The 14,017-nt window shown below is 40.7% G+C and overlaps 1 protein-coding gene across 1 annotated transcript; it reads right to left on the bottom strand.

Moving 5' to 3' along the window:
- Positions 1 to 38: 38 nt before the first annotated feature.
- LOC123999381 (twinfilin-1-like) lies at positions 39 to 13,796 on the bottom strand. Its single transcript, XM_046305111.1, has 9 exons — positions 13,667 to 13,796; positions 11,257 to 11,337; positions 10,872 to 11,050; positions 6,405 to 6,500; positions 5,945 to 6,049; positions 2,330 to 2,455; positions 1,781 to 1,931; positions 1,496 to 1,617; positions 39 to 1,235 (listed from the first exon to the last, which is right to left on the bottom strand). Exons 1-9 carry the CDS (start codon positions 13,689 to 13,691, stop codon positions 1,068 to 1,070), a joined length of 1,053 nt encoding a protein of 350 aa, XP_046161067.1. The 5' UTR covers positions 13,692 to 13,796; the 3' UTR covers positions 39 to 1,067.
- Positions 13,797 to 14,017: the final 221 nt, after the last annotated feature.

Here is a 14,017-nt window from a genome sequence, read left to right as displayed (position 1 = left end):
TTTATATATATATATGTTTGGAAAAACAGAGCATACTGTATGTTTGATGTAAATATTTTTATTTTCCTTTTTAAAAAGCAGCTGTTTTAAGAAAAATGAACAACTTAAGACCAAACAAGACAGTTCTCATGAGAGTGTATTCCCTTGTCCGAAGATGAGGTGTTAACTAGTGATTTGCCATACAATAAATCAGTAGACAAGTGACTGGCAGAAAGAAATTCCATTTGGAATCACTGTCTCTGGGACTCCCACCCTGCATTCACACCATAGGAGCTGGCACAGTAGCATACTTAGCTTCCTCGAATGCTAATCAGAGCTATGAAATAGTGGAAGCCCCTGTTCTCTCCGTTACGTGAACCTCATTGACACTATAGATAGACAGATCAGTACAGACAATACCTTCTCATCACAGACAGAGCAGAACACCTACAACATGTACAGCACTTGCATAGAAAAATACGTTTCTCAGCAGATGTGTTTTATGTAAACCACAGTTATCAAAAAAGAAATGTTCCAATATTTTTTTTAAAAGAAGAAAAATAACAGGAGCAAATATTACATCTTTAAGTGGGGTTTGGACCTCTTCATAGCTGTGCCCACATATTGATGGAGACATTTGATCAACTTTAGGTACAGGAAAAACATAACAAATTGGCATTGATCTAAGAGGAATGCAAGGAATGATTGCAAGCATGTGAACTCAACTCATGGAGGATTCATCACATTGGCACAATTCACATTAATTAGTCGCACGAACATATTTTTTTATTCTCGGCAACAGTGTAAAAACCTTTCTTACTTAACTTGTTCTAACCTCTGAATAGCTCAGTAAAATACTTTGAATGAATCGCAGGCTACAAATGGACATTCTCAAGTGTGTTTCAGCTCAGTTGCCCATTGGCGTGCATAGTTCAGTCTCTGGGTGAGCTTCGAGGGTTTAGAAGTTTTTTTATTTTAATTTTATTTATTACAAGAGGTTGTTTCAAATAATCTTTCCCTCCATCACTTGGAATGTTCCATTATGGAGCATGTGGGTGTGTGTGTGTGTGTGTGTGTGGGGGGTCTGTTTAGTCATCCTCTTCTCCATCTCCGGGCGGTCTGGTGATGCGGCGTCCTCCCTTCTTCCCAGCGGGGCCCTTGGGCTTGGCAAAGGCCTGCTTGTGTGCGTGCTGCTTGGGATGGACTTCCTCATACAGGAAGTCACCAGTCAGCTCTTCCCCACTTTCAATCTCGAGCTATGAACAGTCACACACAAATAGTGAGGCTTTGGACTGTTAACCAAACCAGGGTTGGAGTCAATTCCATATAAATTCAGTAAATTTAGGAAGTAAACGCATTGAGAAAAAAATGTAATAATAGTGTCAGTTTACATCCTGAATTGAAACAAAATTAACCTGAACCTGAAAATTAACTACTGACTTTTTTAATGAACCCTAAGACACATGGAACACTTGTATTGGTGTTAACACCAATTGTTTGATCTTTCGGTCCTTACCTTCTTCAAAATGTCAATTTGCATGTTGTTCTCCACCATGTCTACCAGGGGATTTTTGCAACTGGAATAGAGCATCCTCTCTTTGATGCTGCACTTGTACCCCGGCATGGAATAAATGAACACTGCAAAAGGCAAAATAACAATGGAGGATGTCTCATCACAATCACAGATATACAATGCAGTAAATATGAAAGATGTATTTCATATATAGGTATGATGCTTGGTGTCTTCAGTTGGTTCTCTTCTATTGTTCTTTGTGAAAACAGTGAATGTAAATATATTCACCTGTGGACTCCAGGTAGTCTCCCTCGTGGGAATGATTGTAGCGGAAGAAGTGATAGCGAGCAGACTCTGTGGGGATCCTCTTGGGCAGGTCTTTCACCTCGGTCGGTTCAGTGTTAGACAACCTAATGAGTTCTTTGGCAAAGTCTATTTCCTATCGAGAGTAGATATGAAACCGTACTATGAATTAACCAGATATGACAGTCGGACAATTACGCTCTAATAAAATGTCATTTCATCTTTGTGTGATTTATTGAATAGCTCTTTTGATAACATGCCCATTATGAGAAAAAGGCAGAGCCGGTTCGACGTGTCACAATTATGCCTTTGTCCCCAAATGTGATCTTGTGACACAAGTCCTTGAATTTCAATGAGAACTGACACAATGACACTTTGGTAAACAAAGAAGAACCACATCGTACTGTTCTCAATAGAACTCCTGACTCCAAAATTCCTTTGACAGTCTACAGAGAAGCCTGAGGATAAAAGAGGAACAGAACTTGTTCTCAACTGACTCACCTGGAAATGCGACAGAGGAAGAGAAGTACTTACAAGTTGTACGTAGTTGACTTGCTTGTCTCTGAATCGTTTGAGCGCCTCGAACGCGTCTCCATGCATGGGGAACGCCACCCCCTGCAGTGTCTGCTGCTTGGTGTCTACACTGATGTCAGTCTGCACCTGAACACAACACAGAGAAAACGACGTAAGACAACTTAACCTTTACCATAGTCAGCACGCAGCTCGCTAGTGGTAGTGCTAGTGATTCCATCAATATTTGATTTAACCAGGAAGTCCCTTTGAGGATAACTGGCCACCTTAAATTAATATGAAGTAGATATGAGGCAAACAAATCCAGAACATTTACTTCCTTACTTCCTCCTGTTCAGATTCTCCACATTGGGGATAATGACTGATGTGGCTGATGTTTCTATTTCTGGACAGGAGAGACAGGAGTGATGATAAAATCACCTTAAAGACTGGAAATGGAAGGGGATGATACTGATGGATTGCACCTATTTTTAGAGCCCTGCTGGTTCCCTCAGAATTAGAGGCTCTGTCGTGTACACATGATTGAGCAGCAGTGCACCCACCTCATGGACCAGAAGGATTGTGGGGTTTATCCATCAATTTAGTCAAGGCAGTCTCTCTCTCTCCAGGCACATAAATGATAAATACAGTTGAAGTCGGAAGTTTACATACACCTTAGCCAAATACATTTAAAAACTCAGTTGTTCACAATTCCTGACATTTAATCAGAGTAAAAAATCCGTTTTAGGTCAGTTAGGATCACCACTTTATTTTAAGAATGTGAAATGTCAGAATAATAGTAGAGAGAATGATTTTTCTCAGCTTTTATATTTCTTTCATCACATTCCCAGTGGGTCAGAAGTTTACATAGCCTGAATTAGTATTGGGTAGCATTGCCTTTAAATTGTTGAACTTGGGTCAAACGTTTTGGGTAGCCTTCCACAAGCTTACTACAATAAGTTGGGTGAATTTTGGCCCATTCCTCCTGACAGAGCTGGTGTAACGGAGTCAGGTTTGTAGACCTCCTTGCTCTCACACGCTTTTTCAGTTCTGCCAGGTTTGTAGGCCTCCTTGCTCTCACACGTTTTTTCAGTTCTGCCCACAAATTTTCTATAGGATTGAGGTCAGGGCTTTGTGATGGCCACTCCAATACCTTGACTTTGTTGTCGCTAAGCCATTTTGCCACAACTTTGGAAGTATGCTTGGGGTCATTGTCCATTTGAAAGACCCATTTGCAACCAGGCTTTAACTTCCTGACTGATGTCTTGAGATGTTGCTTCAATACATCCACATAATTTTCCAACCTCATGATGCCATCTATTTTGTGAAACGCTCCCGCAGCAAAGCACCCCCACAACATGATGCTGCCACCCCCGTGCTTCACAGTTGGGATGGTGTTCTTCGGCTTGCAAGCCTCCCCCTTTCCCCTCCAAACATAACGATGGTCATTATGGCCAAACAGTTCTATTTTTATTTCATCAGACCAGAGGACATTTCTCCAAATAGTACAATCTTTGTCCCCATGTGCAGTTGCAAACCATAGTCTGGGTTTTTCATGGCGGTTTTGGAGCAGTGGCTTCTTCCTTGCTGAGCAGCCTTTCAGGATATGTCAATATAGGACTCGTTTTACTGTGGATATAAATACTTTGTACCTGTTTCCTCCAGCATCTTCACAAGATCCTTTGCTGTTGTTCTGGGATTGATTTGCACTTTTTGCACCAAAGTACGTTCATCTCTAGGAGACAGAACGCGTGTCCTTCCTGAGCGGTATGACGGCTGCGTGGTCCCATGGTGTTTATACTTGCGTACTATTTTTTGTATAGATGAACGTGGTAACTTCAGGTGTTTGGAAATTGCTCCCAAGGATGAACTAGACTTGTGGAGGTCTACAATTTTTTTTCCTGAGGTCTTGGCTGATTTCTTTTGATTTTCCCATGATGTCAAGCAAAGAGGCACTGAGTTTGAAGGTAGGCCCTGTACATTCACAGGTACACCTCGAATTGACTCAAATTATGTAAATTTGCCTATCAGAAGCTTCTAAAGCCATGTCACAATTTTCTGGAATTTTCCAAGCTATTTAAAGGCATAGTCAACTTCTGACCCACTATAATTGTGATACAGTGAATGTAAACAATTGTTGGAAAAATGACTTGTGTCATGCACTAAGTAGATGTCCTAATCGACTTCCCAAAACTGTAATTTGTTAAGAAATGTATGGGAGAAATGCTAGCCTGTTTTCACCTGTCTAGCTTTTTATTGGTTGTATTTAGGAGTGTGACTGAATGCTTCTCAGACCACTTCCTTATACAGAGTTGGAGACATTGTTCATGTCAGACAGTCACAGCAACTAGGTTGTTTCCTCTTTAAGAAGGCTGACTTTGGTTTGGTTGGAATCATGAGCCACTGTGTGTTACTTTCTCTTTGGTTAATCACATCTCACAACTACCAAGAGAAAAGCAAACGTGACAAGCTTCATTGTTAGTAGCAAGTCAAGCACTGGCTATCACATAACAGTTTACCCTGATCTTATCAGTGGAGCCAAGCCCAGGCAGTGTTGTGACCTTGTCCAAGTGCTTTCCTGGACAGAATTATTGCAAAGTATCAATGGAAATGAATGATCATTCATCAACATTCAAAGGTGGCCCCTCGTGTAGGCTGACTGTACAGAACATTTTAGTTCAAGACCAGTGTATTTAGTGGAAGATCTCAACAACAACATCCTATTGCTTACAGTGCATTGTGACTTTTTATTTACACACAAAAAACACATATTTATATAGCTATGAGTCTCGACCCATACAGGGGAAATAGAGAAAGGTGGATACCTAGTCAGTTGTACAACTGAATGCATTCAACTAAAATGTGTCTACCGCATTTAAACCAACCCCTCTGAATCAAAGAGGTGCGGGGGCTGCCTTAATCGATGTCCGCGTCAGAGAATCGTTTCTGGTTGGAGGTTAACTGCCTTGCTCGAGGGCAGAAGGGCATTCGAACCAGCAACCTTTCGGTTACTGGCCTAACGCTCTTAACCGCTAGGCTACGTGCTGCGGTTAGTTGTCCATCTGCCAACTTCCTGTAGTTCTAATGAATCACAGCACCTATCCAGTGACTCTTAGTGCCAGTTCGGCATTTTGCACAGCTGTATTGCTGACCTTGTGGTCTTATGGGGGTTAGGTATCACCAGCAGTCATTAATATTCAAGACTGTCTTTTGGATTGAACACAATTCAAAGCATATGCTATGAGTTTACCGTACATGTTGCTATGAGTTTACCGTACATGTTGCTATGAGTTTACCGTACATGTTGCTATGAGTTTACCGTACATGTTGCTATGAGTTTACCGTACATGTTGCTATGAGTTTACCGTACATGTTGCTATGAGTTTACCGTACATGTTGCTATGAGTTTACCGTACATGTTGCTATGAGTTTACCGTACATGTTGCTATGAGTTGCTCAGAATCACTCCCACTATTAAGAGAAATGTGTCTAGATGTATTGGTTTCAAAGCTTAAAGGTTTGAAACGACACCCATTTAACAATGACATTTTCAACCAACATAATTACTTTTGCACATAATCACTTTTAAACATCACAGGAAGTGTGAATACTGTTCTCTCTCTGTGTGTGTGTGTGTACCTCACTGAGTTTGATCTGTCTCAGTTCCTCCTCAGCAGCAGTGAGTGGTAGTGGTGCGGCCTTGGTCACCAGGTACTTCTTGTAGCCACTCAGAGACACATCCTCCTGGGGGAGTGGGGATAATCAGGAGGGGAGAGAGGATCACATACCAGTTAGCCTTTTATATACACTATTATAAACTGGTTGGTTCGAGTCCTGAATGCTTATTGGCCGACAGCCATGGTATATCAGACCGTATACCATGGGTATGACAAAACGTTTAGTTTTACTGCCCTAATTACGTTAGTTACCAGTTTATAACAGCAATAAGGCACCTCGGGGGTTTGTGATATAAAATAATTTCCATTACAACAACCTGAATGCCAAAGCAGACAGAAAATCTGATCTTCAAAGTTCATTTCAGAAAGGCATAAGAGGATTTCACAACACAATCTAGGCTAATACAGATAATCTAACCAACCTTTGTAGTGCCAAAGAGCTCATCTTTGATAAGCCCCCCACCAAATTCCTTCTTTAGTGTGGCCCTGGTAGCAGCGTATAACATCTTATGTCGCACCTGTTTGAAATAGAATGTATTAGTGAATACACAAAGGGTACTGGGAAAGCAGTCTGTTTACATTTAACTATACTATCCACTTTCTATAACTCAATGACATTCAGTGATTTTATTAATGTGTTTTATTGATTTCTGATTCTTATCTTGCTGCCGCAACATAAGCCCCCATTCTTTTTCCCCATAGGAGAGTAAACTGTGCCTGGATAAACACTAAATAAATGCATCCCATTTGGATGTTTAGGTGAGTACTTTTACATGCCATAATCAGTTTAATATAGAAATGATTAGTGTGCAGTAGGCAGATTATGCAATAGTAATGTAAACAGTATCTCAAATTGGAGTAAGGTCAAAATCGAAGTAAGCATACGGCGATTAAAATACCTGGTTTTCTGTGAAATCTTTTGAATTATTAGGACATGTGAACAGCTTAACTCACGTTGCAGCGATGTATTTGATCTGCGCATGTGTGAGCAACAGCCGAGCAGCCTCCCTCTTTAGCGCGAGTGCAGTGAGTTCGGAACAACTGAACGTATGCATCTTAGAAGTAGTTCACACAAACTTTATATGTCCGAACTCAGAATAAAATTTGCTTCACAAAAATAGTATGGTCGCTGTGTTATAACGTTTATTTTGATTGCCAATTTTCTGTATCAAGTGGCCTGATTTCAGATGTGTCCGTGTAAACAGGACTATTAGGGAAATCATTATTCTTGATAAGCATGTAAACGTTTTAATGAAAGTATTATATTAATCTCACTATCCACAATCAATCTGGAGTATTGTTTCCGTTATGAAAAGGTGGCACCAGACAATTGAGAAATTTCCCAGACCCATATGCATTGGGTGTGTACCCTGATTAGGGTGTCCACCCACGGTGTTCAGAATGACAGGAATCCCCTTTACATTATGGTAATTATTTGTAACACAACATGCAAATCGAGGATGCAATGACGTGTCCTTACCGCCCACTTTGAAGATGTTAGAATAACTGTCCACATTCACTTTTCCTCGGCCAACAGGACGAGTAGCGGAGAGTAAAATCACTAGCCTTTGCATAGGCGGCGGGTGAGTTTCTAGTTTGAGGAAGCAAATTTGCAGATCCTCTCAAGCTCTGTCAGGTTGGATGGGGATCGTTACTGCACAGCTATTTTTAGGTCTCTCCAGAGATTTTAGATCGGGTTCAAGTACGGGCTCTGGCTGGGCCACTCAAGGACATTCAGAGACTTGTCCCAAAGCCACTCCGGCGTTGTCTTGGCTGTGTGCTTAGGGCCGTTGTCCTGTTGGAAGGTGGACATTCACCCCAGTCTGAAGTCCTGAGAGCTCTGGAGAAGGTTTTCACCAAGGATCTCTCTGTATTTAGCTCTGTTCATCTTTCCCTCGATCCTGACTAGTCTCCCAGTCCCTGCTGCAGAAAAAACATCCCCACAGCATGCTGCTTCCACCACCATGCTTCACCGTAGGGGTGGTGCCAGATTTCCTCCAGATGTGACGCTTGGCATTCAGGCCAAATAGTTCAATCTTGGTTTCATCAGACCAGAGCATCTTGTTTCTCATGGTCAAAGTCCTATAGGTGATTTTTGGCAAACTCCAAGCGTGCTGTCATGTGCCTTTAACTGAGGAGTGGCTTCCGTGTGGCCACTCTACCATAAAGGCCTGATTGGTGGAGTGCTAGAGATGGTTGTTCTTCTAGAAGGTTCTCCCATCTCCACAGAGGAACTCTGGAGCTCTGTCAGAGTTACCACCGGGTTCTTGGTCACCTTCCTGACCAAGGCCCTTCTCCCCCGATTGATCAGTTTGGCCGGGCAGCCAGCTCTAGGTAGTTCCAAACTTTTTCCATTTAAGAATGATGGAGGCCACTGTGTTCTTGGGGACCTTCAATGCTGCAGACATTTTTTGGTACCTTTCCCCATATCTGTTCCTCGACACAATCCTGTCTCAGAGCTCTATACAGACAATTCCTTCGACCTCATAGCTTGGTTTTTGCTCTGACATGCACTGTAAACTGTGGGAACTTATATAGACAGGTGTGTACCTTTCCAAATCATGTCCAATTGAATTTACCACAGGTGGACTCCCATAAAGTTGTAAAAACATCTCAATGATGTTCAATGGAAACAGGATGCACCTGAGCTCAATTTTGAGTCGCATAGCAAAGGGTCTGAATACCTATGTAAATAAGGTATTTCTGTTTTTGTTTTTTTTTACGAATTTGCACACTTTTAATTTTAATTGCTTTGTCATTATGGGGTATAGTTTGTAGATTGGATTAAATAGAAGTTTCCTCATCATTTCAGAATAAGCATGTAACATAACAAAATGTGGAAAAAGTAAATGGGTCTGAATACCTTCCGAATGCCCTGTAAATATAACTAAATCAATGTTCGCAAAAAAGACAGTTTTTTGCATGGCTGAGTACTTATAGCGTAGAAGCCTGGGCTATAGGCTATATCAGATACATTTCTTATTTCTTTGCATGAGAATTACACATTTCATGCAATGCTACTACACTTTATATGAACGGAGACATTAGCAGAATCTTAATTTCTTAAAACAACAAATTATAGGGTAGCCTGCTCTGTTGACACTGACAAACAGACCAATAAAAACGCTGTTGTCCATATAGTAGGCCTACGAAAAGGGGAGACACGAATAGAATATGACGTCCATCTAAACTGGAGGAAATTATTGTCCAAAAACAGACTTTTAAGTGCCACTGACTCAACGATAAAGAGTGAATATGTGAACTGCGTACTCACCGGAGGTATGGCCGATGCTCTCCGCTGGTGCCGATAAGATAGGCTATAGGCTTACTGTTGTTCGCTCAATTAAGTTACAATTTTGATAACTAAAAGACAGATTATAGTATTTTCATTGTCTTCTCTTTAAAGCAATAACTATTTGCTTTCCAAACATTTTTTCCCCGCGATTTAATTTAGAAATATTGCGATACACCTGGTTGGGTCTCTACTTTTCACTGACAGTCTCAACTCAGCAATCATCTATTTGGTATTTGCCGCACACGATGCCCAAATTGAGCATGCTGCCTTTCCTTCCGACTTTAGGCAATGCGATTTAAAACAACTTATTCATGTTGTAAGGCTAGGGAAAGGTAATGATCCACTGTATCCTAATCATGCTTCAGTAGTAAGGTTTGAATTATTTTATTTAGCTCTGTATAGACATGAGTAGGCTATATCATTTTGGCAATTTAATTCAATTTACTTAGGGAAAGCTCAGTTTCCCCTAGCCTTATGGACATGCTATATGTTTCCAAAGTTGTGTGTGACGCGCTGATGAAGCCTGCCTTCCATTGCTTATGCATTTGAAAGGCAAGTACATGGGAAGCATGCTTCAATAACCAGTTGGGAAATAAAAATAGTAGCTATTTTTAATCTTTGCACAAAAACTATTTTTAACACAGGATTGCATTTAGAATTGTTGCACAATGATAGGGCTTATAAAAGCGCTGACTGACAGATTTTCTGCTCAAAGGCTTTGATTCTGTATACTGTGCATGTCTGATATTTACATTTATATATATTTTTATTTAGCCTTTATTTAACTAGGCAAGTCAGTAACCAAGATGTAATGAATATACATGCACCAATTAAATTCCACTAAAATTATGCAAATTAACCCACAGACCAGAATGCATGACCAGTCAAATGTATTTACATAAACTGCCATTTCCATCAATGAATAGACTAAAGAGTATTATTATTTCGCAATGGGACTTTATTTCTTCTCCCAGACAATTGGCCAATGCCAATATTATTTATCAGCTTTTCAAAAAAATACAAATTCTTCCAAAAGCCAGCTATTGGAAACTCTGGTGTAACTGTACTCAGTCTTAGAACATGTGTTTTGAAACCTCTGCAGCTTTCCAGACAAGCCTGGACCTGTGGCACTCAGCCTACGGATAGTGGGTAGGAATGTCGAGCCCTGTCTGTTAGAGTAGGATGCAGTCAGTACACCCTCGGTCTCTAGTCTCTGCCCCATGTTATTCAGCCTGGTACAGCCAGTGTAGGCCAGGGCACATTTCTCTCCTTTTCTGTGCATCATTCATTTATCTGTCTTAATTGTGCCAACTCATTCAATCTGGTAATGCTAAATTCCTTTCAGTCTCTGCCATTACATCAATTTGCAACAGTTGTGATGTTATCTGTATCAAGAATTGGTCAAAAAGTTAAATGTCACATTTGCACTTAAGTACAAACTACATATAACTAACAACAATCAGTAATAAACACAAAACATGTTTGCTACGGGTCTGTTGTGAGTCGTGAGCATGAAGAGACTTGTCATTGACATGAACGTGCAACATAATTAGCAAATGGAAGATGACATCTGGGTGTGAGAGGAGTTGCTTACAGGAGAGTGGTCAGGTGACCAGGCCATGAAGATCCACTCATAGCCCTGGTTGTTGGAGGAGTCCAGTCGGTACAGGATATAAGATGGCAGGTCGTCCTGTAGTAGAGGCAGGACTAACGAGTCATACTCTTGGTCCCATGTCTTTGATGCTTGCCTGGTCTCGCCCAAAGCTAGCTGCTCTGTAACACAAATATTATCAGAATATAGTGGCTGAAGATTCAAAGTGAAAACATAATTTTGGTGAATAGAATCTCTCTGTGCTTTCCAACATTTCAGAAACTGTTTTACTTCTAAAAAAAGATCTGTAATATATCCTTGAGAGACAGCCTTGGTGACAAACATTAGATATGTTTATGGTCAGATCAGTAAAACAAACACATCTTACCATCCTCAATCACAATCTTTAAGAGTCGATATTGGTCTCCACACCTCGCACTGGCAAAGATGTCCTTCACGTCGTTACCAGCTAGAAAAACAGTGGGGGAGTGAGTTTGGTATCGGCACAAACATGCAATGTGTTCTAATATGGATGTTTCATAGTAGAAGCCTCATCACTGAAATTGGGCTTAAAGAAACATTTCAAGCTGTTAAACCCATGTTAAAACCTTCCAAAGAACAAACCATGTAATTATCTTCAGCCTTGTCTATTTAAAACAATCTTTGCCACAGAAGTTTGGTCAACCTATACAGTTGAAGTCGGAAGTTTACATACACCTTCGCCAAATATATTTAAACTCAGTTGTTCACAATTCCTGACATTTAATCCTGTCTCTGGTCAGTTAGGATCACCACTTTATTTTAAGAATGTGAAATGCCAGAATAATAGAAGAGAGAATGATTTATTTCAGCTTTTATATTTCTTTCATCACATTCCCAGTGGGTCAGAAGTTTAAATACACTCAATTAGTATTTGGTGGCATTGCCTTTAAATTGTTTAACTTGGGTCAAACCATTTCGGGTAGCTTTCCACAATAAGTTAGGTGAATTTTGGCCCATTCCTCCTGACAGAGCTGGTGTAACCGAGTCAGGTTTGTAGGCCTCCTTGCTCGCACACAGTTTTTCAGTTCTGCCCACAAATGTTCTCTAGAATTGAGGCCAGGGCTTTGTGATGGCCACTCCAATACCTTGACTTTGTTGTCTTTATGCCATTTTGCCACAACTTTGGAAGTTTTGGAAGACCCATTTGCGACCAAGCTTTAACTTCCTAACTGATGTCTTGAAATGTTGCTTCAATATATCCACATAATTTTCCACACGCATGATGCCATCTATTTTGTGAAATGCACCAGTCCCTACTGCAGCAAAGCACCCAATATTGGACTTGTTTTACTGTGGATATAGATACTCAGTGATCTGAGTAGAGATTTCCTCCAGCATCTCCACAAGGTCCTTTGCTGTTGTTCTGGGATTGATTTGCACTTTTCACACCAAAGTATGTTAATCTCTAGGAGACGGGAACGTGTCTCCTTCATGAGCGGAATGACGGCTGTGTGGTCCCATGGTGTTTATACTTGCGTACTATTGTTTGTACAGATGAACGTGGTACCTTCAGGCATTTGGAAATTGCTCATAAGGGGCCACAGTGGCTTGTGGGTCTGCGTACCAACATCCATACCCCCTTCCCCTCGTAATACATATATTTAGTTTTAAAGTTAATTTCCTGCAATTTTATAACTAATTTAATGCAATTCTACTAATGTTTCCATGGGGTGGAAAGAAATGTGCAGTTTCACAGCTAATTTCCTGCAATTCTATACATTTTTGCCATAGGGTGGAAGCAAATGTTTGCCGTTTTTAAGATGACAACTGATGGTCAATGGGCTCCTCCCTGGTTGGTAATTAGACCATGCTTATTACAAGTTCAGATAGCTGGCCGCTAGACTAATTTACCAATCTAAAAATATTTTGCTAACATGGGCTAATTGAGTGACTGCTGATGGACAATCACATTTCTAAATTGCAGCTTGTATATTCTATTATTGTAACTCTCAACAGTATATCACGACCCCGACTGAGTTGCCCATCCCTGGCCTAAGCCTATCCCTCACATAAGTCCATACTGAGCAAATAGTAGGATGAACGCATGCGACCCACAGCAATCTCCTTCCCACTCATAGATTTGAACAATGTGGCACACCACTATTTTACATGCATGTCGTCAAGTTCACCATATGAAACTTTTAACCCAAGTCGCGTGCGTGTTGCTTGATGAGTAGGATCCTCACTCATCCATGTTGTCAAAAAACACACACACACACACACACACACACACACACACACACACACACACACACACACACACACACACACACACACACACACACACACACACACACACACACACACACACATTTCAATAATTGTGCAAATGAAAAATACAATATTGGTATCTGTCATTGGGTTGAAAGCACTCAGATACTTTGGTTTAGGCTATTTGTCAGCTCATTTTTTTATGTAAATGTCTGTTACATTTGAGTGCCAGATGTTTCAATGAAGGCGTTGCCCAAGCCAAAATGTTATTTTTTTACTCGAGTAGAAGCAGAGACAAACACACACGGTTCTTTTAGGACACCTAGCTACATAACTACCGTTGCTACTTCTTAGCAGAGCATCGAATCAATTATGACAGATAGTTGCTAGCTAGCTACCGTCGCTAGCTAGTACTTAACGTTACTGTACTACAGTACATAAATAGTAAAACATTGCACATCGATTAAAAACAGATTTTTCAATTAAGATGTATACAGTTCAATCGTGCTAAGATAGCGACAATATAACTCAAATGAAATAGCTACCTTGTATGCCCGTTTGGTGGGACATTTTGTATTTTTATCGCAAGAAAGGTTGATGAAGCAGAGAACCAAGCCAGGATAAGGAAGTAGGAAGCGGACTAGGCTAAATTCATGTGTCGTCATCATCATCATCATCATCAGCAAGGTCACGTGGTTCAACGGTGCAGGGGTGACGACGAGGAATACCACAAATCGTATTATTAAATTCCTGCGTTAATTAAATGGTCAACAACAAATGCGCTTTGACCTCGGGAAGTCTATTGACATTCTACACATACACGCTGGACTGGAGGAGCTAGCTATTTTATAGGCTACTACCAATGACTGTATATATGAAGTCTAAAGTTACTACTC

The sequence above is a fragment of the Oncorhynchus gorbuscha genome, linkage group LG02 (genome assembly GCF_021184085.1).
Source record: "Oncorhynchus gorbuscha isolate QuinsamMale2020 ecotype Even-year linkage group LG02, OgorEven_v1.0, whole genome shotgun sequence".
Lineage (NCBI taxonomy): Eukaryota > Metazoa > Chordata > Actinopteri > Salmoniformes > Salmonidae > Oncorhynchus > Oncorhynchus gorbuscha.
This window is presented reverse-complemented; position numbering and strand designations above follow the sequence as displayed.